The 25817-nt window shown below is 36.2% G+C and overlaps 2 protein-coding genes across 9 annotated transcripts; one reads left to right on the top strand and one right to left on the bottom strand.

Moving 5' to 3' along the window:
• Window positions 1-1825: 1825 nt before the first annotated feature.
• LOC124310425 (myosin type-2 heavy chain 1) lies at window positions 1826-19095 on the bottom strand. Of its 8 annotated transcripts, none has more exons than XM_046774346.1 (10): window positions 9402-9766; window positions 8064-8152; window positions 7209-7838; window positions 5891-6116; window positions 4407-4543; window positions 4094-4315; window positions 3656-3838; window positions 3236-3364; window positions 2905-3130; window positions 1826-2639 (listed from the first exon to the last, which is right to left on the bottom strand). In XM_046774346.1, the coding sequence occupies exons 3-10, from the start codon at window positions 7356-7358 to the stop codon at window positions 2542-2544; spliced, it is 1371 nt and encodes a 456-aa protein (XP_046630302.1). In that variant the 5' UTR covers window positions 7359-7838; window positions 8064-8152; window positions 9402-9766; the 3' UTR covers window positions 1826-2541. The 8 variants fall into 8 exon arrangements, with proteins under 8 accessions (XP_046630302.1, XP_046630303.1, XP_046630306.1 ...); XM_046774347.1 differs by having other exon boundaries at window positions 7209-7661; XM_046774350.1 differs by lacking the exons at window positions 8064-8152; window positions 9402-9766 and adding an exon at window positions 13770-14235 and having other exon boundaries at window positions 7209-7661.
• Window positions 19096-20867: 1772 nt separating this feature from the next.
• LOC124301518 (uncharacterized) lies at window positions 20868-25233 on the top strand. Its single transcript, XM_046756672.1, has 9 exons — window positions 20868-21160; window positions 21706-21857; window positions 22156-22477; window positions 22890-23026; window positions 23120-23291; window positions 23743-23937; window positions 24045-24241; window positions 24842-24985; window positions 25083-25233. Exons 1-9 carry the CDS (start codon window positions 21106-21108, stop codon window positions 25227-25229), a joined length of 1521 nt encoding a protein of 506 aa, XP_046612628.1. The 5' UTR covers window positions 20868-21105; the 3' UTR covers window positions 25230-25233.
• The last annotated feature ends 584 nt before the right edge of the window (window positions 25234-25817 follow it).

The raw sequence follows: 25817 nt of genomic DNA, 5'->3' as shown, positions 1-25817 counted from the left end.
TCGAATTCCCAGCTCAAGAGGCACGTCGGCCAAGCGGCGAGGTGGGGAGGGGGGCGAAGAGGAGGGGCAAATGGCTGGCGGGGGGGGGGGGGAGCGGTAAAGGCCGGGAGCGGGGCGGGGGGGGGGGGGGCTGAATGCGAGTCAGCTGATCGACTCCCGACACTGCGCAGCAGGAGCCGTTGGCCAATCTGGCGAGACCCTCGCAGGCGGCACGTGCGATATTTTTAAAACCCACGCCACGGCTATGATCGTCCTGCTCTGTACGCATCTCCGTTCCTCGATGCAGTTATTTATAAGTGGCTAGATGAATTCTTCGCGGGGTAGCTAAGCGATCATCGTTCGCTATGCAGTTAGAAAATTTTGTCATTCGACCGGGCGGAGATGCAGTTTTTTTTTTTTTTTTTTGTAATCCACCGACTCGACGGCGATACGAGAATTATGTAACCGTTACGATCACTTTGATGTTAGTTCATGTCTTTCTTTTTAATTTCGTTAAAGACAACTGCGGTACACATCGGATATAGTAATATAAGTTACCGCTCGAAATCAGCTGTTTGCTATCTACTTTTGTCATTCGAAATTTCAAAATCGTATACACTTAGACAGGACAAAATTGTTTGTTTCTTTAACATCGATAGTACGTGACAATAGAGAATCGTTTCGAAAACGCATGTATAAAAATACATTATTGTACTAATATTTATTATATCTCTATATTTCAATATATTTGAATAATTAGAAATTTATGGCGTGACTGATGTGGTTAAATACTCGCGTCTAATTGATACCAATGATAGGAGAAGGTCGTGTATAAGGGACTGATAAAATAAACCGTATATTTAAATTTGAATATGTTCTCACAGGTTTTATTAAGACAATTATCGTTACAACGTTCTTTGTCTTTTATGCGTATATGTTCCTTTGTTTTTATTTTTACGGCATGTGAAACGATAAATTGCTTGTTCCGATAAGAGCCTGGGTAATGATAACTTTGCGTAGAGATTTTAATCGGGCTTGAAACTTTTTTCAATTTCAACATCATCGCACGGGAAAATTTGTCAATACGCCTCAAGGCTAGAAGCAGCAAGCGACTGCAGTTATTACCGTTTCTCAATTTCTTAATTTATCACATTATAAATGTACTATAACTTTTGATAGTTGTGCCATATTTTATAATTCGATTCAATTATTTCGTAACGCTTACGTATTGGCACGAAAATGTATCCTTTCTTCTTCTTAGAAGTTAAGTATTTCATTTTTACTTGAAAAATACCCAATATCATTAATTTAATGTGTCAATAGATGATTCCGCAAGTTTAAATAGTTTTGACACTTTCATATTAGTTTTTATTAAGCCTAGCATCCCTTCCGTCTGCTTTTCGTTGCAGACACTTCATTAGTTTTACTTTTGCTTTTTTCCCTAACTTTTATTTTGATTGACTTAATGGGTAATTGCAATATGCCAAATTCGTATAATCAGCCTGACCCTTTCCCAAAATCAAAAACCTGAAGCTTAAATAATTATACATAATTCGTTTCCAAAGTATTAATAATTTGATGATTTCTACTGTCATCAATTCAACAAGTACAAAACGAATTCACGAATTCACAAACACTAATCATTGAATAACAGTATTCAGACACTATTGATAATAAAAAATTTTGATTTCATCTGCGCAAAACAAAATCAAAAAAGTATTTAATTATAATACATCTTTTTATTCTTTATTCCGCACTTTCACTTCTGTGTAACGACAATTATTCATATGGTTTCTCACCTTCTAATTTTATTCTTTTCGCCCGTAATTTTGTCACAGAATTTTGATTGCTATCTATGTCACGCATTATTTATTTATGCTTTTCAGTTACTGATACCGTGACTGATCGTGCCGTTGCCATCGCTTCAAACGGGATCCACTAACGTCTACCGAACTTTTTTTTTACTTTTTTCTTTTGTATGTTTTTTTTTCCTATATAAAATGTACAAGAATAATGACAACACCCTTTATGCGCAATATTGAGAAATTATTTTCAAACCGTTAGGGATTTTGTACTGTTCACCTCAATATATCTGGGAATTTGTTACACATTAACTATATAAATAAATAATAGAAATATTGATAATATACGACTGAAATTAATTATTAAATGCATTCTCACTCACATGATATATTTACAATTCGTTGAAACGTCGTTCTCATATGTAGCATATCTCGTTTCATGCAATTATGTATACACTACGTAACTATTGTAACTGGTACACATTATTAATTACGACTTTGATACAATTGAGATAAGAAGTATGTACGTATCTCTCACGCTATATTGATTACACGAACCAAAATCTCTGACAACAATACCTTTCAAATAATACGATAATATAAACAATTAATTGATTAATTATTTTATATCTATATGTATATACACCCAGACATGTAAAGGTATTACCCTAACTTTCGCGAGAGTTTTTATTACTAATTTTTACTTTACATAGGACTTTGTTCAATCAGTAGAATTCAATAAGTAATCGCAGGTTCCAAGTTACGTAGTGCCATCACCTCCCGTATTGCTTTTCCGTATTGGTTTAACTGGTACAGAATCCAGAGCCGATTGGCTTGGTGATTTTCCATTTGTCCCTCCTACAATATTCGATAAACTGTTCATTATTATCCCTGGTATTATTTGTACAGTGAAAAAGTAGACAAGTCAGCAGGGGACAAAATAAAAAATAAACAAAGACTGCTCTCTCCAATTAAATTTCAATATCGTAATCACGTTGGGTTAATTTATCGACTGAATATTCATATAAATCTATCCGAATAAAGCAAAAAGGCGAGTTCCAGTCTAGAGTCAATAATCTCTTGCGCTCTTGTGATTGTAGTCTGAAACCTTCAAAATACTGACCTTCATCAGACACCTGCCCTAGCAATTTGGTCACTGATGATTCTCCGACGTCTTTACGACTAAGAACTTTCCCAGTCAAGTTTGCGTCTTGAGCTGTGACACTCGCTGTCAATTTTTGGAGCTTGATAATAGACGCCAACATCGCATCGCTAGAGTTTTGCAACGTGTTGTACCTATTATCCAATTGCTTCAGCTTCTCTTCTAGTTCAAGGTTACCAGCCTTCAACTGTGAATGAAATGTGAAATATCCGTAAGATATGAATAAAAAATTTTTTAAACATTTGAAAATTGCACAATTATTCAATAACAGATATAACATAAATACACTCACGCTCTCGGACAATTTGGCAACCGAGTCTTTCATTGTTGCCACATTTGTTATCCTCGCGCATTCGTTCTCCAACGACGCGATCTTCGTACTGACATTCGCCACTTGCTCCTGTACCGCACCCAACTGTTTCTGTGGACAAGAAAACATGCGTTGAGTTCAAATATTCGTTAATCCATATCTAAAAAATTGAAAAAAAAAAAAAAAAAATCTCTGATTTAGACTTGTTTTCAAAAGCAAGAATTTAAATTTCCAGGCCTGACCCTGAACTTTTTAAATGACTGAATCCGAAATTTTTAGGAATTCACAAGAACAAGAAGAAAGAAAAACTCTGCTATAGGTTTTGAATATTCTGACATGCATTTCTCGATGGAATATAAATGAATAATAATTATTATTATTATATCCAGTCTGCATTCTTACCAGGTCTGCCTTCCGATTCTCAGTTGTCCACTTGAGATATTGCGTCGAATTTTCAGCAAGTAGAGTGAGGTTTCTCACCAGCTGAGTAATCTCCGTGCGCATCGATTCAATCTGAGCTTTACTTTCATCAGAAAGTACAGCTTCAGGACGCTGTACGTTGTTAGATAGCGTCGCCAGTGAATTCTGCATCCAAATATAATACAAAGTTAAATTTTAATCAATTTCCCTTGTTATCAATCGTGATATAAAAGTAAAGTATTCCCACATCTTGATGAAAGCGACGTATCAACACAGAAAGTACTTGTATATCCATATTTTTGAAAGAATATAAATATTTTGCACAAAAGGAAAATCTATGGTATCAAACATTCTGCGTGTAAATTATTTACCAACTTTATGAATAAATATTTATCTCAAGTGTTTTAGTACTGAGCGAACCTCTAACGTTGTTATATTCGCCAATAGATTATTTTGGACATCTTGTATCCTGGTATTGCTTGATTTAAGGGAGACGACGGTATTTTTCAAGTCATTCACTTGGCTACCGATCGTCGCTTGATTGTCCTTGAGAGATTTCAACTCTTCGGGAACGCTGCTGAGTTCTGGCGCAGCCTTTATAGTATTCTGAACATCGTGAAGCCCGTGCTGAAGAGTCGATAGCTGAAATGTCACGAAAGAAGTAAAACAAATTTGGTCACCACAGGTCTTGACGTAGAAATAACAAACACCAAAGACACGTGATTTTATATACCTGAGTCGTGAAATTGGCTATTTGAAGTTTGATGTCGTTCAGATTGGCGAATATGATCGTTTGGTTGTTCTGAAGATCCCTCGACAGCGAATGATACTTCTGGAGGGTATCCGGCACGTTTTCATTGCCAGCTATAACTGAAACACAAACGTACGGCGAAGGTGCAAAAATTAATACAACATTCGCAAACCTCGTGTGCATTGTACGTAAAGAGTTGATAGAACCAGTGAAAAAAATCTGATGCCCGAAAATTATTTCAGCAAATATTATACTAAATTATTCGCATTGATTTTGGAATGGGAAGAGAAATAATTTTTCCACGTTACGTATAATTTCTTTTATGAACCTGCATATCATAAGTATCCACTATTCTTCTACTTTTCTTCTTGACTAATAATAATCACACAAAAAATAAAACCAATTTTCATTATCAATTGTAGCGATACATATAATACATATATATATAAGATATAACATGAATGTAATCTTACAGAATTTTTTTACTCTTATTAATAGAGTATTCTGACTTTCTACTGAGTACATGAAACTAATCGAGGAATTCATACATTTTTTATAATGATGATTAAAACCTATTCAACAAAGGCTAAGGAAGCCTCGAAATACAGAGAAGTAAAAAGGAAATGTAGAAAAATAATATACGTTTATGTTTTTCGCAAACATTGCATCTAAAAGTCGTACAGCTATAACCCTAGAGAGTTGAACCGGTGAATTGGAAGAGACTCAGGGTGGCAGAAACTGAGATCTGAAGTGACGTCAGAGGAAGAGGAATTTTTCGCTCCGTTTAGATCACGCGTTAAAGGCGTGAAAAAATTGGAGTGAAAAGTAGGCAGCACAGAGATACTGTGAATGCGCTTTTTCCTTCAAAGCTTTCGAGCTTTCGGTATATTAATAATAATAAAAATAATAATTCTTTTAAAATGATCATTTCGTAATTCAGCACTTCGTCATATTTTTTTTTCCAAATTCAATTCGGGGGAATCGAATTTCGGGAAACATACCATAATTACAAGAATAATCAATATATCATTATAATATACATCAATAATAACACAGATTTATGATTAATTCAACATATGCTATTCCTACATAATAACAATGACATGAATGAATTCTTTATCAAAATACTTTCCTGCGCAATGTGAAAAATTCACACAATTCACATTCAAACTTTTTATTGCGACTACCAATTACTTGTATAATATATTATTAAGTATAAATTAAGTACAAAAAAATTAATTACGTGGACACAAAAAGAGAGGTAAAATAATAATAATAATAATAATAATGATAACAACAACAACAACAACAACAACAATAATAATATTGGACACTCTGTTGATTGATTTACGATCGGTCGAACTGCTTGTAAATAATAGAAGAAGTACGAAGTTCGTCGTTCGTAAAGATAGTCAAAAACTTTCTTAAATTCGCTTTTCTTGTTCTTGACACCTTAATTATTATACCTTGGTCCAATTCCGTACGAAGAGCACTGAGCTGCTGACGAACGTCGATAAACAACCAGATCAACGTTGCTGTGGCGAGTATCGAGGCACATGCCAAAAATGCGCTGCAAGCTCGAAGAAAACCAGGACAACTCCGACTTCTTCGACCTCCTCGACACTTGCGACCCCCCCGAGTCGAGACGCTCCAATATTCGGATCTGTCGTCGCTGCTGTCCGTCAGGAGTTCCTGAATGGAGATAGAAAAAAAAAAAAAAAGAAATTGACAAAATATATTTTTCATAATATAAATTCACGAAGTCAAGTATCGGCACAGTTTTTTTGTTACGGAGAAAAACGTGACTTGACGCTTGAAAAACGGTGAAAAAATTGAAGATTCGTAGTTTCAACGAAATTTTGAAAGACAGTTTTTGAAGAGAGAAAAAAAAAACGATACGAAATTGAGGATTCCGTTTCTTATAAACTGTAATAAATTAATGATGCTTCAGACTCTCTGATTATAGCAATTTCAGTTTATCGATCGTCTGCAATTGATGAAATTATAGTTTACACATAGGTGTAATATGTGTAAGCTATGAAAATTAATAAAATTCCATTTGCCAGTTGGAAAATAATCATATCACGTCTTCGTTTTCACGCGACCGTTATCGACGGTAGGTGATCGACAAATCGAAACGATATTAAAAAAGCCAGAAAACAAAGATATCGTCGGAGAAATAATGGGCTTAAATATCTGCGTGATACCTGCAAATATTGGCCTTTTTTCGACAGATCTGTGCAACATAAATAAATGAACGGTAGGTTGGTTGAGTAAAAATGTAGAAAGTTGAGAAAACGGAAAGGTCAGAACACCGAACTTTAAAAAAGGTAAAAATCCGTCCTACTCAATTTTAAAACATAGAAAGTCGAACTGTAGTAAAAAAACTTACCCTCTAAATTTGACGGAGTGAAAACCGAGCCGTTCCAGAAAAAGAAGAGTGAGACATTTCGATACGGATTATTGAAAAAATATTTTTAATATTAGAGTGCTCTCTAAATTCTATGGAAAATTATTATGTTTTTTTTTTTTTTTTTTCATAAAATTAGAGAACATCCAAATTTTCTTAGATAAAATCTCACTCCTCTCGTAACGGCTCGTGTCTTTAACTCGAAATAGAATGACTTGTCGCTCCAAAAAATTGCTGTAGGTACTGTTATTCATTCTGCCGATTCGTTAACACTTTGACTTTGAAAATTCGATATTCCGACCCCTGTATTTTCTGATCCTTCTAATTTTTCTACATCCTCCCCGTCCGATGACCGTATAAAGAAAGAAACAAACCTTGCTGATTTGTTGCATTACCTGGGAGCTGCGTTTGCCAGAATTTCGTCTTGTGATGGCGTGAGGAGCAGCCAAAGCATCGAGTTCCTTGCGTTTTTTCATTTTTTTCGTCGGTGGTCGAAGTGGCACGGTCACGGCTACGGAGTCCATTTCAAGGAGGACGACACTGTCGCCTTCGGTATTATCCTGGGCACCCACTTTAGACTATTTATGCAACCAACACCCGGTTCTATTCGCAACTATCACCTCCGTCTTTTTCGAGACCAGGAAAAAGTCTGCCGCATTTGCCGCAGACAAATGTCAAATGACAAATTTTTATTGTTTTTGTTGTTTTTTTTTCTTCTTCTTCTTCTTCCTTTTTTCTTCTTTTTTTCTCCCGCCGCAAGATCACAGGAAACACGAATATTGCACAACACGAATTTTCAGGTATAGTTCTTCCTCATTCGACGTACACTGTCAAATTTTTTACACATATATTTACGATATTTACATTCCAAGAAATATTCACGTATTTATTCGTTATTGTATATACGATTTTACGTGATATATGCGAACTTGAATTCTTTTCCCCTATTCTTGACTTCCCGAAAATAATCTATTTATCCTTATCATCATATGTATACCGTTGGACTGTAACGAATCAAATATTTTCATTCGAATTATATTAAAATCAATGAGGAATACTAAAAGAAAAAGAAAAAAACAATAGAGAAGTAAATAATTATTGTCGCACAAAATATTATAAGACGAGGATAAAAACTTGGGTGATATTACGTTTCGTTATTGATTATACGATATAACTATTATCGCGTTTAAATGGAATAAAATTTTTTTTTTAAAGTCACCAGTTTTTACCTTTTAATCTACTCCGTTCTCATGAAATATAAATTTCGTATTAGCTTCGTATGATTTAAGGTATAAAACAAGCGAGTTATTATTTTTATCTGTAAGAGATAATTGAATATAATGTGAAACTCTGCAAAAACATGTTTACTTTGGAAACGTATTAATACACAAAGGTGATAATAACTATGGTACGCCGTTTTACAAGCCTTACGTGCTGTGCTATTCGTACATATATACGAATAAACCAGCCTGCATTTTCATATAACAGATAAAATTTTAATTTACGGAAAACTGATTTTATATTTCCATTAACTATACACAGAAAAATTTCATTCGTTATAGTAACTGGAAAAATTGAGTAAAACAGGTATCGTTAAAAAAACTGTTTGAATGTGTTGGAATTACGAAAAACGAGGTGCGCCTAACCATTTTGCGCTATCGTCGATCCTTTTTTGGTTATTGCAACGCAAAATCAGTTTCCGAGGTTTACTCTACTTTTTTATTTAAATAAGGCTTTAACGTCAATTTATTCTTGCACAAGCGTCAAATTTTTGCAACAGTTGCAAGAAAATATAGCAACAGTGACCGTAATGAGAAAGAATAACAACGGATACTACAGTTTCCGGTAACAGCTAGAAAACTAATTTTCATTTTCTACCGAGAACTATATTTTTCGGCTGTGATAAAAAATGAAAATAGATAAGGACTGAGCGGTAACCGAAACTAAAAATTTCTCTCAGTGTAGGAAAGAGTATATCCGGTCCGGCCTACAATTTGAACAATACATATTGTTTGCACTGACTATCGATCTTTGAGATTAAGTTTATTCTACGATCTCTCTTGGTCAGTTTCGATTATTCGATAATTACGCTATGTTTTAAAAATCATAATTATTCAGAATCGTCCTGAAGTAAGCTCAGAATCACGCAAGTTTTGTGAATACATCGTTTTGAGTAAAAAATATTTATCATCGTTCCATTACACGATCGGAATTACAACGCGTCGTTATCGTCTGACAATTTTGTAATTCACTTAAATTCGCCGATATTGGCCGGGTTGCAGGTTTCGACAAAAGTCGATGCGTATATATATACACATGCAGAATACCACGTGATATCGGCAAATTAATATTCAATAATACATCCCGACACACTTAAACAAACAAAAGAAATTCCAAAAAAGTATAACGTATCCCACGATCCGTGCAGATGATCCAAATTAATCATGCGGTAAAATAACGCGTAATGATAAGAAGGAAATCAAATGAATAGCAAAAAAAAAAAAAAAAACTAGGTCAAAATTTTATTCTTACATTTGAGTTGCTTATACGTCTCAAATATTACATACTTCATGCATGTTAATCGTTATTTCATCCCTCAGCCTGCACACCCGTACATTAATCGATCAACAAACGTGTTCTAAATTCCCTGTGAATGTATTCTTCAACATTTGCACACACACACACCTCAATTTTCCCTCAAAGTTCTCGAGCAGGATCGTGTCAATTTTTCAGCGGTCTGATGTACATTAATATTCGTCGTTTGTATAGTCGTGGAGATCGATAGATCGGAAGGTGCGATACAATAGACGAAAATATGAACCACGCCTGTAATAATGTACTGGGATCAACGTCGTCTATACGTTACCGATAGACTATCGCCAATTTATCAGGAACTTTTAATCTAGCCCGCAAACGAGGTTTATCGCTCGTGCTGTGAAAAAAAAAAAAAAAAAAAACCGCAACAAAGTTTAATAAAAAAAGATAAACTCAAGCCAAGTCAAGTACGCCTCAAAATTAATCACATGGAAACATTAAATGCTGAAAAAACTGCAACGTACTAATAAAACTATAACTTGAACATCGTTTCAAAGATTTTCATTTCGCAGAGATTACGATTATTATTACCGCGCAAAATTACTATCGCATACGTATGGTTTACAATAACTGTAACAACTGCAAGTTATTACACATAACGAAACATTTTTCTCCCTCGTGAAAAATAATCAAAACATTTTTGTAACGCGATTTTATTTATTTTTTTTTGCTATTTATTTAAACCGTGAGATTTGGAAGACCGATGTTTACGGATCAATTTAGCGCTTGAGGGAATCGAGATACGTCGATAGATCGATCGATAAGCCGGAGCAATCACAACGACGCACTGTGGTTATAGATCCCGAGTTTATGCACCGATCGGCAACATTACGTCATAATTCGATGCGGTGCAGATTTTCAATAGCAAATTTACAATATTATCTTGATACGCATGCAGGTAGTTTATAATATTTTCGAGCTTTATTCAGCGAGCTCTCGCGCGATACTGCAGGAATATTGTAAAGTGTATCGAGCAAAGCAGTCGAGAGCTCTTATCAATCGTTGTGAAGCGACGAGTTGAAGTCGGTATGGGAGAAGAAGATAGACGGTCGCAGCCTTGCTCGAAACAGATATAACGCAATGTCAGATATCGATATAGGTATACGTGACACGTTAAACTCGGAACTGGCACAGGTAGGTAGGTGTACAATAATTAAAGGCCGCGACAAACTGCCAGCTTCGCGGCGGCGTAAAAACCGCGACGAGCTAAACGTTGTTCAAACAAAAATGCCGAGGAAAAAAAAGAAGAAGAAGAATGCGAGATGGAAGAGAAAAGACAAAATTTAAACGAAACGAACAACTATTAAATACTCTATTATTTGACAAATTGGATAATTTTTAATACACGATTACGATTAGTTTTCAGTCCCGCTGTAAAATTATTTTTTGAAAACTGTGCGAGAAATTTTTTTGGAATTCAACCACGAAATATTCGGTTTGTTCGTGATCAGAGATTGATTGATAACATTTTTATTGAAATAATGAAATTATTGTTCTTTTCGGGATGTCTGATTCGGTTGAGAAATGAAAGCTTCGTGCGTGATATCGAATTTTATATTTTGGATATTAAGAAGAAAAAAAACCTTTCGCACATTTCAAACGAAAGTAAACTCAACTCGAATAAGTATAATCGTTAGATCTCGTAAGATTTTCAAACTGATATCACACGAAGAAAAACGATTCAAATATAACTACTTGTTTGTTATACTAAAGTATATTTTATCAGTACAAAGTTAATCCATCTGCTTCCGCAATATGTGTGTTGAAATCTTGATTACACGTTTCGACCATCGTTGTGAACGATTGTCTGCTGAAAATCCCCGCCAATATTTGCGAACGTGGTCTTTAATGTAAATGGCAATGAGACCTATAGCTAATAAATTGTCACCGCCACGCCTAACGTTCATTGATTTACTCTATACAAGCATAGATCTATATAGATTTAAGTATAAGATGATGTGAACGAACGAGGTTGAATTTCTCTTCGGAGAATGCGACGATCGCGAATGAGAGACCCAATTTTGTACAAAATTTTTCAACTAAACGGGTTGAAAGAAAATAAAAATTAACCGAACGTCAAATTTTTTCGAATCAATTTATATGCAGAAAAATCGAAGATGAAAATGAAGTTCGAAGACTGAATTTTAAATGCTTCATACGTGGCTTCGGGATGAGCAAAGGAACATACGATGAGTACGAAACAAGAGTAAATATGTGATGCTGATGACGTATATCTATATGTATATACATACGTTACTCACGCTGATATAATACAGGGTACCGAGAACCGTAGAAGAGCAGTAACGAGGTGAGTCACGTCAAACAAAGAGTTAGTTAGTTAAAAAGTTTTTTATTTTTCACTTTTTTTCCATTTATCTCGGTTCAACATACCTCGCATTATTTGCATGAAAAAGAAAATTATTTCGGTCGAGTGCGTATAACTTACTTTTATTTCACTTAATTTTGTCAATATACCTAATAAATTCGTTTCGTTCGTACTCTCCAGCTCTTGGCACGTCAAAATTTCAGCAAAATAATAACGATATCGAAACACAATTCTGCTCCGCGTATTAACTACGATGTTGCACGATTTTATGCATCGATGCACAACAACGATAACAACTCGACACGTTTTTCTTATGTTGATATGTATTACCTTGTATCTACGTACAACGATAAGCTCAGGTGAGAGCGGAACGTGATGTTGAAACGGCTCTGATTAGCCAACAAGCGATTTCAGATCGTGCGGAAAAATTGTGTAGGTAGACGGAAACGTTATCACAGCATGCAAAAAAAGTGTTTCAAACTCACAACAATGAACTGAAATGTTAACGAATACTTTTACAATACGTTGATTTTGCTATGGATCAATTAATTTTCCATACATTCGAGTAAAATTTACGTAAAATATATTTTGCCGGGTAAACAAAAAAAAAAAACAAAATTCTTCTCGGTAAAAAATGAAAACGAGTTTTGTAGAAAATTTTAAAATCTAATCACTGGTTACGATATTTTCCTGTAATTATTTGGATGATTTGATATTGATGACACGATAAATTGAAAGAAAAAAAAATAAAAACCAAACCAAACAAAGAGATTTAATGTAATGTGAATTTCAACGATAATAACAACCGTTATTGCCTGTGTTGTCTTTCCTCTTGCAAAAACGTATATCCGCAATAAAACTCGTTCATGGAAGACCAAACGGTAGTTTCTGCCTTTTTTCTTCATCTTCGTATTTTTATCCAAGTTAAATATCCGAGAATGTAGCGTCGTTCAAAGAAGATAGAAGAGGAAGAAGAGAAAAATGAAGGCAATTTTAAGACTCCTTAAAAAAAAAATTTCAAAACTTCCGGGAGGTCTTAACAACTCCTTAATTATCAATCTAATCGCTCGATTACGGGCTGCATGTAGCGACACGCCTTGTTACCTGTCTCCTGCTGCGGCAGGCATAAATCAACAGCAACGTATAGGTATGCTTTACAGAATGTGTCACATATGTGTGAGTATAATCCTAAGCCTGGTATGGAAATTTTGAAAACAGAACACGAGCAAGTCGAAGATTAAATTCAAACAACATTTGATACAAGTTTGCGGGTATTATCGTAAAGGTATTGTATCGAACAAGTGCGAAGGTTAATACTGTAAATATAAAAAAACCAGTGTCACATGCCATGAGAATTAAATTGTGTCGTACGTACGTACAATACTTGTTCAATTTGTTTTTCTTTTTCTTATTTTATTTTTATTCAAACTATACGCGAGCAATCGCTACAGCTAACGATAACATTTGAATTGTAGAAATAAAACGACGTTCGATTAGTTTCATTATTCGTACACCCGCTATTTATATGAAAAAAATATCGATGTGATGTCATCGTGAGAACTTTTATTTAATAATTTCGAATCAAATTTTCGTGCATCAATTTAAGAAATAAGAATACGGAAGTAAAACCTTTGAAATTCGTCAATTTTTTCCTTGCACTGTAATCCTTTGTTAAAAAAATTTTATAACTATTCCGTGCATATCGATAAATTTTTCAAATTATTCCCGAATTTCGATATAATTTTATCTCACATTATCTACCGCAAATTTCGCAACTCTACGGTAACGAAAGAAAGCTGTTCGAATCGAAATATATTATTCAACTGGGAATAATCTGTATAAGACAAGACAATATTTTCCTTTTCTTTTTTTTTTTTTTTTTACGCACGAAATAAATCAACTCACAGTACGTATACAGCGATATTTCTTTTGCAAAAGAATTCTTCCGGCACAATGTAAAATACCAAATAAAATTGCACTCGTAAAATCAACGATCCGAATGTAGTTTACAAACCCATGAATCACACGAGAAGCTGTCCTTGTTATATTCCCACACTTGTCACGCAAAAATTTTTCACAGCAATATTCACTCGTCCACCGAAATGAGAGCGCACGGCAGAAAGAAGATAAAGAAAAGATTCGAATCACCAGGAAACTTGGCTGTATCGTATATTCGGTGATGAATTATTGGCGCAAAGAGCGGAGAAAGAAAGTGATAAATGCAGGCGCTTCGGTAATTCCAGCGCTGATATCAAAGCCGACCGCACCGACTGATCATCCTTGTCACAGTGCAGAGTATCTGAACACACACGCGTGCACAAAAATGCAGGGACACAAGCATGCGGGATGCATGACAGTTCGTCATCGAAGGCGAATCCCGTGAGTCTCGCTCATCGCAGAACGGAAACTGAACTTTGCAAGGGTCGGGATTATGTCGAGTGTACGAAGGGCTGCTTTTATCGCCCCCAACTATCCAAGAATTTGCAGAACTCCGGCCGGCCGATCCGCGCAAACGCGAATAAAACGCGACTCGACGCGCGCCTCTCCATCGATTCGCGCAGGAAACGCCGACGACCCAAAATTTCAGGTGCTTTTACACCTCCGTATTTTTCCCTTATTTCGAAACTCTCGCTTTTCACCGTTGAATTTATTTTCATCGAAACGCGAAGGATTCCCTGAAATTTATTCCGCTGAGAAATTTGTAGGTGAATAAATTTCTTCACTTTTTTCACCGCTTTGCAACTTTTTTTTTTTTACAAATAAAATCCGAAATAATATACACCGCCGATTTGAGTATCGAATTAACGTAGCTCCTAATTAAACTTTTCAGCGCGCGTTATTGTGCTGGGACAATTTTTACTAACAAGATCGTATTCTGTGGTTTTTAGAGTCGCTGATTACGAATTTGAAAACGGATCTAATATGGCCGACAAAAATTTCAAATTTCATCGAATTCGGTCTAAAAACTTTATGCAAGGGTTTTCAGCGTCGCTAATTAAATTCGCCGTACCGAAATTTCAAAATCTGATTTCAGATTCATAATCAACGACCTCAAAAACCCCAGACAGAGTTTTTTTCTCCGGATTGGATCGAATTTCAAATTTTTATTCACCATTATTGGATTGGCCATCTTGAATTTTTAAAATCCGATTTCAGATTCGTAGCAAGCGACCCCAAAAACTTAAAATTTAAGTAAAACATGTACATGTGTAACGGGGTAAGTTTTATCGGAAACGAAATACATTCCATACATTGTTTCAATCAATTTGTTTCAAACGATAGTAATTTACGTCATATCGCGGTAACTACTCTCGAGGATTCAAAACCTATTAGTGTACTATCAGAAAGAGCAAAAAAAAACAATCGCAAAGACATATGTTGAAAAGTTCTTTAAATATACAAAAGATTGATATAAAATAGGTGGTAAGCTTACGACTGAAAGGGTTGATCGGCAGTCAAAAATATTTTTATATGTTTCATGGTCGTGGAACCAAACACATAGACACAAATTATTCGTAGAATTTTGCTCCTTCGCGAGGCAATCTTTATTCTTTCTCATTTCATTATCGCCATTCTCCATCAGGTTCCTGACTGATTCAAAAATTACCGGTTTTCCCTGATCAATGGTCACCACGTAGCCGTTGTTTTCTAAACGAAATTAAGAGAAACGGTCGCCATCGTTTGAAAATCTTTTTTTCTCTTCTAAATTCATATAAAGTGAGAGATTTTATTTGAATACCAAACTACGTTAAAAAAAAATACTATAGGTATATACGGAGCAACCAATATCGCAGTGACGGAAACTCATTCAAAGCAATTCGCAGAGCAAGCCAACTTATCCTCAATTCCAAGCGACGTTTTTCGTCTCGATAAATCTATAAAAACGCCTCCAATGAATCACAGCTGTGCCTTGAGGGCCTTGGATTCTACATTATGCTTAAATATTTGAAGACAGCTGGACGTATTACCCGAAGGTACGGAAGCACTGAGAGCGAAAAGAATCTAAAGCATTTCCACATCGTTTCTTCCATTCGTGTTCTCGTTTTATTTTCACTTTCGCATTCAATTTAGGATTATTTTTCGATTCATCTTTACATATTTATCCTTCGATTTCCTTCGTTTTTTCTTTTATTTTCAATTTGCGCGAACGTTTCTTATACGTATTATTTTTCATACACAGTAAATCTGACAATTTTACGCTGTATTTGAGAATTTTATTTCACTTCCGGGTTAGAAAAGAGCAGCGGATACAGATACTTGTCGGAGATTTGTGCGAAATGCAAATGTCAGTGTTGACAGAAATTGATTGCAAAAATGAGGTGAGAAAAAAAAATGTGAAAAGAAAAATTCGATAATAAATGAACCTCAGATTTTCTCGCCTTCTTCGGTAAGATTTCTTCACCGAGATATCCGTATTCTGGATGTAATTAACACAGGCCGGCGATGATTTTCCTCTCACGCAATTGAGCAGTAATTTCGGTAGGTATATAGGTACGAATCTATGAAAAAAATATTTAAAAAATTCTATCACGTAAATTTTATGGTAAAATTATTTTTTTTTTTTCTTTTTTCTAAGTACTACTAGAGTTGACTTTCAATTTTTGTGTTAATTATATGTATTAATGGTAGCGTTGATATTTAAATATTCACCTAGCCTCAATAGTTGTTGTTCACGGTAATTTTAAGCATATTTAGAGCTACGTAAGTACAAGAGAAAAAGATTGAACAGGAGTTTTGAAGAACGTAGAAAAAGATATCGCAAGTCTTTTGATTTATCTAGTCTCCTGAGTCTTGTTTAAAACTGATACTGTTTATCTTATAACTAAACATTCAGTTTTACATTCATTATGTTTTATTTTTTTCATAAAAATTGTTTAAAAAATCTGTATAAATCCATATCTTGTATAGAAATAAATCTCGACGTGCTGTAAGAAGAACTAGCGCTATATATTGATTCAAAGTTATATCTCGCAGGCCTGTGCAATTGTTCTTTGACTACATATCGCGTGAAATATTGAAAACTTTGAATTAAAAGTCAATCCACACGCGAGGCTAACCGCTCGTTAATTACTTTCGCAAGCACCAATTTTCATCTTACGCGTAACAATGAATTTAAGCTTTTACCTCGGTTTTACCATTACAAATATCAAATTTTAAGCACTTTTATTTTCCTTAATATAACATTTATCCATTTTAATATAGACACGATATTTTTTCGTTTCGATTAAATGCTTTACGGCTATTATACGATCAATCGTATAAAAAATTTATAAAAATATTTCAATAATCGATTATTTTGTGCCATTCTGTATTTTCTAATTGTTAACTTGGATAACTATAATTGTATACAAAGAAATACAAAAATCACAGATGATATTTGGGTATTATTACGCCACTTGCAAAATCACATAGTAAAAATACATCATTTCCTCATACGACTCACGTTTTACAACAGAGGAGATCATTTTTTATGTGCACCAAAATTAGAGAGAAATAATTTTCGTAGTCAGTAGTGAATGATTAAGAATAAAAAGATTTAAAAAAAAGAGAGAGAGAGAGGCACTGGCATCAATATTCGAATATTGTTACGATTTTTCTTTTCTTTCGATAATTGCATTCTCACGACAGGAGATATAATAATTAATTAAATAATTTCGGACGCGAAATTCACGAGCAACCGGTGCCCGTACGTTTGGCTACTTACTGATTCGCAATCCTGTCGCCTGTACGCATACATACGTAATACTTGTGAAGAACACGTATAATAACAAGCAGCCACCAAATATGGGTTCTTACGCAACACGCTGGTACACAGAAAGTATGACCAGCGTAAACATCGAGCAATTGTGAAACGCAATTCTGCGGTACGTGACTGTAGCAGATCAAATTTTTGTGCAATGAAAAAAAGAGCACAGTAAAATCCGTGTCCAAATGTTTATGTTCCGCCGATAAATGCGAAGACAAAAATAGAATTACACTGAGAAATTGGAAGAAAGATGTGTCGAAATTCATTATACAAATAATACCTATAAAATTTTTTTCAAGATTAAAAATCATTTGCAAATATGATTTGCACGGTAGGACATTGAAACGATCAGATTAACGGGTAGGCATTCATTTTTGGATGGGATCGAAAGGGGGAACAAATCATCGATGAAAGATAATGATAAAGCTTCATTTTTGTTTGAGAAGATAATGTGTTGCAGGATTTTGATACCAACCTGATCTGACGCTGACGTACATTTCTTGAATATCGTTGTGCAGTATCGCAGCGAGCCATGACAAAGCCAATAGCCAAAAAGTTATCAAAATCGCCGCTAACCACAGGGCGGCTACCCTGGTTTGCGTCTTTCCACAGCTGCAGGAACTGCCATATTTGTTTTTCGCCGAAACACCTGACCTGTAACGCCTTGAACAAAAAAAGAAAAGACAATAATGATGCCATGGATATTTAATTTCGATAGAAATGTTTTCATCCTAGAGGAATTAGTTTGGTCGATAAGTAGGGTGAAATTTGCCTGACGAAGATGTTCGACTATTTCATGTTTTCAACTTATGCTTTATCAGTCATGCTCAAATTCAAAGGTAAAATATTACTACTCTAAATTTTGACAATGACTTCCGTTGCAACAAAGTTTACGAAAAATCAAATGAATAAGTTGAATCGATGCGTTTGGGAAAACTGAAGAGACTCGAGTCACTTCGCTTCGCTTGCTTATTTGCGAATAATTTTAATGTACGCAGGTTTTATAAGCAGTGTGAAATATAGGTTATGTTTCTTTGTTTACGTTACATGCGTGGGTGGCACGTGAATCTGGGTCAAGATTTAAAGCTAATTTAAGATTCATCACTGATTCTTTTCTTTCATAATGGTCAGATTTTTTATAATTTATATTCGGAAACACCCACCTCTTGACCTTCTTCTTTCTAGGTGTCAATACGATGTCAGAGATCGAGGATTCGCTGTCGGTCGTCAAGTCGAGTAGATTGATAGTCTCCTTGTTATTTTTTTCCGCCATCACGGGCAGAGTCATTGTCCATTTCCACTTAACCTTGGCAATGTGTGTTTAAACTCCCGAATTATTTAACGCGATTTGTCGCTAATCCACGTGGACGTAACCTCAAACTAATCACACTTTGTATTTGAGATTTTTCTACCTCGACGCAGGACACGCCGTGATTTCAGATTTTAGAAGTTCTGTTTATTCCAAGCTCTGATGTAACTGCGTGGTGTATTTATTGCGTTTTATTGCTTTAATTTACCATTATTTGTCAGTCTGTTTTCACTACCTTACCCACATTTTGACGTTTCGACGGTTTCGACACGATACGTGACGTTAATCGCGACAGCTGCGCGAACTCGTGAAATCAAATACAATTCAACACACGCGAACAAAACTGGTGCCGCCACCTCTCGTTGGCTGTTGAGAACTAAAAAGAATACGCGCGAAAATTTGAAAACTGTTCAAACCGTGCAACTTGCCGTTAAACTTGCGTAAAAATGAACATTATTCTTTTGTTGCAAATGATGGGGACGATTCACGATGATTATTCTACGTACGATCACATATGATTATTCTACGTACTTGATTATCATACATGGTATAACACTGTTGAATACACTTTTTAATTAACAAAAGTAATTTGTATCTGACAATGTTTATAGGCTTGGGTTTTTCCCTCCACACAATTCGGATTCTTTGAATCGCAGTTTATAGTACCAAATAAATTACATACACAAGCAGGCATACGAATGAAGAAATTTTTTTTCTCGCGCTACTCCAATGCGTCATGATCGATTTGTGTGCAAATAATTCTGGGTTTTTTGCTGTAGACAAATATCAATAAAAAAAAGAATGTAATTTTTGCACCTCGTAAGCACTGGTTACAAATTTAATAAATACATTTTTCGTACGAAAGAAGAAAATAATTCATTAGCATAACTAGTTTTCTGACCCTATCTCATCTCTAGGAGCTGTGAAGAATCTTTACCATTTACATACGAAGATAAAATTATTCTTTTCAAGATTGTGTGTATCATTTAACACAACTATATTATAATATTATGTACGCATGTTGTAATTAAGCGTGCGTGCAGAGCCGATTACTGAACTTACTAAATTTCATAATCTGACAGCTGTGTACAGTACCGATCCCTGTGTGATTTTTCTTACTTTATTTATTTATTTATTTCTTTATTACTCTTAAGCAAAATAAAATTCACATACTTCCGCAATGAAAAATTGGCACAACAGGTTGACCGGCATGTTTATCCTGAAAGAGATTATCCCAATACAGTGATTTCAAGATTTCTACCCAGTTTATAATTGCTGTGAACTTGTTTGAAACGATTATAGTATAACAGAACACTACGATATTCTTTGATCATTTTTCCCAGAATATGTCATACGTAAAAATATACAAATGCAGAAGCTACACGAAAACCTTGAACCGATCGTTTACCCCCTTGAAGCTGTAAAACAGGAGTGGTTTGACCGAGAGCTCAGAGTCAGAGGATCGCAAGTTCTTCGTCACCTGCGATATCTCACGAAAATAAAGGTCATTTCACAAATTCACAAGCGATCTGTGCGTCCTTCATCGAAACAGCAGCCTTGCGAAGATCAGGTATCAAATTATAAAATGTTCCGAACGAATTCAGCGTGTAATTATTTACATGATTTATCTTGTAAAGTCGATAAAATATATGAGAAATCACATGATAAATTAAAAGAGCACGAATCATCGGATATACTAGATCAAAAATCATATAATCAACTATTATATACTGAACTATACAAATTTTTATCTAGTATATCCGATGATTCGTGCTTTTGTAATTTATTATGTGATTTCTTAGATATTTCGTCGAATTTACAAGATAAATCGTGCAATCAGTCACACGCTGAATTCTTTAAAAACATTTTACGAATTAACAAATGAACATTTTCAGTATAGGAAAACATCTGACCACTTCAGACACTGTCTGGAAATTCTGCAAACTCGTTCCAAACCATTTTTTTTTTTTTTTTTTGCTAAGGTTGAAGCTACGTCTTTCTTACAATGAGCTCATCGGCAACCAGATTCCGCTCGGGTCAGCCTGACCCGAGTCTTACAACCAGTTAAGATGCCAGTCTTTCCTCCTCTTCGAAACCGAGTAGTTCTATAATATCCCAATCTGTAGATCACGCGAAACTCGACACTCTGCCAAAGTTGAAAAAATTCGAGGTACGCAGAATCAAACTTCTGCAGCAACTTCCAGCTGTAAAAATATCAGAGACTGTGCAACATGTTTCGGGTTTGATATTTACGTCAGAATTAACTAGGATAAAGATTCTGCCTCCAGGCAAACGATGGGCTTCAAACAAGTTATCGTTATTGCGACTCTCGCCGTCTCGGCTGTTCAAGGTAAGACTTAACGAACATTTATTACATGGCTTTGGGAATCTGAGAGAAAAAACGTTTCGCGTGAATCGCAGTCTGGCACCAAATTCGATTTGGTGTATCGAGATTCGTCAAATTTCCCAAGAAGAAAATACAAACGAGGATAAGGATGAGTGAGGATTTCATAATTCGTAATCACTCTACGCTGCGAGAGAACGGCTTCAATGCTGTATGCAAACCTTGACGATATTTTTTTACTCCCAAACCGAAAGTCTCGCGTCGATTGTGATAAACACGATTCACGAAAAGCGAACTTTGTCAAACCGTGAAATATTCGTCTTGAATTTACTCATAATCATTGCATCAGAATATTATCCGAAATTTGGTAATTTCAAATTTGCAAACAGTAATTAAGTACGATCGATTATTTTTACTTTACGAAGGATTTGAAATCCTATCTCATCGATTGAGTTCATCGCTAAAGAAACGGTGTTTCGCATCCGCTCGAAACAACATTTAATCTCACGGCTCTCAACGGCGTTCCGTCATTTATTAATAACCGATTCCAGTTTCGAGCAAGGACGTGAAGACGCTCTACACAAATGGCTACTACTACAGCCAATTTTTCCCACTCGAATCGAACATGGCCGCGGAAAAAACCCTGCGATTTTCTGTCCGCGCGCCGAGAGATGCTCACATTTTATTAGCCCCATCGCACCAGGTGAGATCAACGTTCAATTTTCAATATTCCAATTTAGCTTTCCTTATTGCCTCTGTCCTCAAGGAAATCAAACTTGCGGTTCGACACTGGAATTAACGGCAGAAATTCTTGTTCGTTTCACAATCATATATCGCATCAGTTTTCCATCTCTCAATTCATGCACTCGTTGTATTAAAAGAAAGCTAATTCCGAATTGATTTGACAATTTCAACAGCTTCACGGTCTCGTTTCCCGATACTCGGCCACTACTTTGTCAGTTTCACTTGCGCAGGATTAATCCCGCTTTAATATCCTTCAGGCGGACGGACCGGTCTATGAAATAGTCCTTGGAGCCCACGACAACACGGTTAACTACATCAGAGGGCGATGTCCTTGCCAGGAGGAGCCGAGCGCGTCGATCAGGACGGTGAACCTGCTGAATCGTCAGCAGTTCCGAAATTTTTGGATAAGAATAAAGTCAGATTCCCGAAGGACCTTTATCCAGGTCGGCATCGGAGGAAAAGACACCCCTTTCCACGAGTGGCGAGACCCGAGGCCCCTCAACCTTCAATACCTCAGCTTCCGGTCTGGGACTCCAGCCGAATGGAAATACGGATATAGCGACGAGGCGAACACTGTTGGTAGGTAAAATTTCACCCCGGTGATCGGGAGATTTTTATCTCGCCGTGCTGTTCTTTCGATTTCGTTTCAAGCGTCCTCCGAGATAGCGTCTTTATTATTTCGAAGCACGTTTTTCTCTCTGATCTCGATTTCGAAAAAAACGAAGCTTGATGCTCTGCGCTTATCGGAGACAGAAATTGTTCCATCTATGTGAAAACTCTGCAGCTTGTACTCGATATTAAAATTTAGAAAAACTGTTCCAAGGTCTCACGTCGATGGAAGCCTGGCAAGTATGAGTTTTGATTAGTATGAAAAAGTGTGCAGAGGAATGACATAAAAAGTTTTCTCATGTTTTCTTTTTTTCAACTAATCGCAGGACTACGCGTCATCACCGAAAAATCCTTGTTAAAATTCGCGACGATCTTGTTTCAGGCGTTTCAGCAGACAGACATCAGTCAGTGGTAACTTCGACCGGATACGGTCAGTATTATCCGCTTTCCGAGGTCGTTAGCCATTCGGACGACGCTGTGACGCTTTACTTCACCGTCAGGACATCGAAAGAGTTTCAAGTGAGTTACTTTCCGTTTTCGTTATTATTTTTATTTTTATTCTTATTTTTTACTCATCGAAGATAAACCCAAGTCTGTGTTCCTCCGTTCAAGATTCTTCTCAGCCCTGCGGTAAGCTCCTTGGGAGATTGCTACGAATTTGGTATCAGCCAGAGAGGAGCTTACCTTCGCCGACGTCATCTCGGAGAAAACAAAGCTGCCTTTAAGCAAGACGGCTTCTCGAATGATCGAGAACGCGCTCGATACTGGATCAGACTCACCAGAGGTATGTGTTGATAATTTACCACGTTTTTCCCCGTGGCTTACGGTCAGAATCCAATTCCGTATACCAGCGAATTCCTTATTGCCAGTGTCACGGAAATGGGAATGAAGAATTGCGATAGATTTTTCTGCAGAAAAAAGATTTTCGATTGTGAAATTAAATTCGGTGGTTCGTGAAGATTTTTCAACAAGTCTTCGCGCAGACTTTTATCAAATTACAAGTATACAGGGGTATTCCTGAAAAGGGGATTACATTCGTTGAAATTCAACTACGTTATAACGAGTAATTAACGAAACGCAGAGCAACGATTCTGCAGTATTACCGTGTGCTTCGACGCTCAAAAGCACGAGGAACAAGTGCAAATTGTATTTTTTACCCCCTCGCATCATGCCGGCCGATGAATTTGCACAAATCAAGCAACGTACCTTTGAGTGAAAAAAATTTTTCTTTGCAGATGGATCAGTGACGATGGGAAAAGGAGGTTCCGCATCCCCGGTCATCCAGTGGCGTGATCCAAGTCCCTTGTCTCCGCAGTTCCTTAGTTTTACTCTGCATCGTGAGAGAGGCGAAGATCCGGACGCGAGCAGTTTTGCAGATGTCCAATTCGCTCTGGGGCCGGATTATTCGTTGGCCACACAGGACTGCAGGGGTCAGTGGGAACCTGATTGACAAAGGAGTTTGAAACAATTTTTTCTTTTTTTTTTTTGCAACAAACATGTTTCACCAATTGTAAGCGCTTTATTCTCGCGATTACAGCCCGATGGAAGGACGCCTCTGGCGGACTTCCTCCAGGTGCCGTTCGGGGCGGAAGGAACAACGATGACGAAATTTTCGTCTGTCGCGCAAGCCATGACGGTGAAGTTGCACCCGGAAGTTACGTGCCGATAAAAGGACGGATTGGAGAATGCCACGTGACTTCGTCTCTGTTTGTCTATCAAAAAACGGAATTTCAGGTAAGAATATTGAATTTCTTATTTCTAACTTGCTAAGGATTTCGAAACCTCGTCATTTTTTATTGACCACTTAATCGTAGGATTTTAAATTTGTAAAACGAAAAAAATGTGGGTGGATTTCGTCAATTTATACCGCGATAACTTGTTGCTCAATTTGATTGTGATTCGATTTTATCAAACGTACTTAAAAATTCAAGCAGCTCAAATAGAATATCTCAGCCAAATACGAGCTCTTAATATTGATATTTGGAGGCGTCCATTTTATTTTTTCCATTTTCCATTTAAATAACATGTTTGAAAAAAATCAGAATATTATTGAGTAATTTCTGTTTTCTCTTAAACGGATTGGCTTCTAAATTATCTAACTAAAAATTCTTACAGGAAATTTTACGCTCTATAAAAAAAAGTACCGAAATACAATTTTCCAAACTCTAACCGATTGAGAGATATTCGCCCATAAACATTGCGTCAGTTTGAATATCTCGTCAGTTTTTGGGTCCCAATGAATGAAAATAGTCCAAGAATTGAAGACTTTGCCATAACAATGCGATGCAATAAAACACAAAATCATTGATTCAAACCTGACTCAAACTCTTTCAGGTATTAACGGGTTGTCGTTTCGGCTGGCTCCCAGCATCTCTTGGCGCAGTTCCTGACGGGGCAATATCGGGCGGTGAATCATCCGGAAATGTGAAGCTCTTCGTATCCAGAGTTTCCCACGAGGATCAAGTTATCGTCGGCAAGGTGCGTCCGGAGCTAATAGCGATGATAAAATGAACTTGTGACGACGAATCTGGCCTGAAAAAATGATTAATTCTTTGTAAAACCTGACTATTTTCAGCTACAACCAAACCGTCGTCTCAGTTTCATCCCCTTTGGTGATCAGGAACTTCCGTTCACCAATTACGAAGTGCTGGTGAAGCCCGCCTCTGCAAACGGCGCGTCTTCTGCCGGAGGATCGAACGATTCACCTTTGATTGGAAAGTGATCGGGAAAATATCGATCAGACCTGCCTCGCGATTTACTTTTATATTTTTCTTCGCAGGATACTTTTTTCCAAACTATCGCGATACATGACGGAAATGATGCATTGAATAATCGATATTTCCCCCTAACTTGCTCAAAGAATAATACCACACTGAGAAAAATTTCATTTTTTATAGTAACTAGAAAAATTCAGTAAAAATTCAGGTATCGTTAAAAAAAACTGTTTGAATGTGTTGTAATTACGAAAAACGAGGTACGCCTAACCATTTTGCGCTATCGTCGATCCTTTTTTGGTTATTGCAACGCAAAATCAGTTTGTGAGATTTACTTTACTTTTTTACTACTTAAATAAGGCTTTAACGTCAATTTATTGTTGTACAATCATTAAATTTTCGCAACGGTTACATGAAAATATAGCAACAGTGATCGTAATGAGAAAGAATAGTAACGGATACCAGACTTTCCGGCAACAGCTGGAAAACTAATTTTCATTTTCTACCTCGAACTATATTTTTCAATTTTTGTAAAAAATGAAAATAGTTAAGGACCGAGCGGTAACCGGAACTAAAAATTTCTCTCACAATCAGTG

The sequence above is a fragment of the Neodiprion virginianus genome, chromosome 1 (assembly GCF_021901495.1).
Source record: "Neodiprion virginianus isolate iyNeoVirg1 chromosome 1, iyNeoVirg1.1, whole genome shotgun sequence".
Taxonomy (NCBI): domain Eukaryota; kingdom Metazoa; phylum Arthropoda; class Insecta; order Hymenoptera; family Diprionidae; genus Neodiprion; species Neodiprion virginianus.
This window is presented reverse-complemented; position numbering and strand designations above follow the sequence as displayed.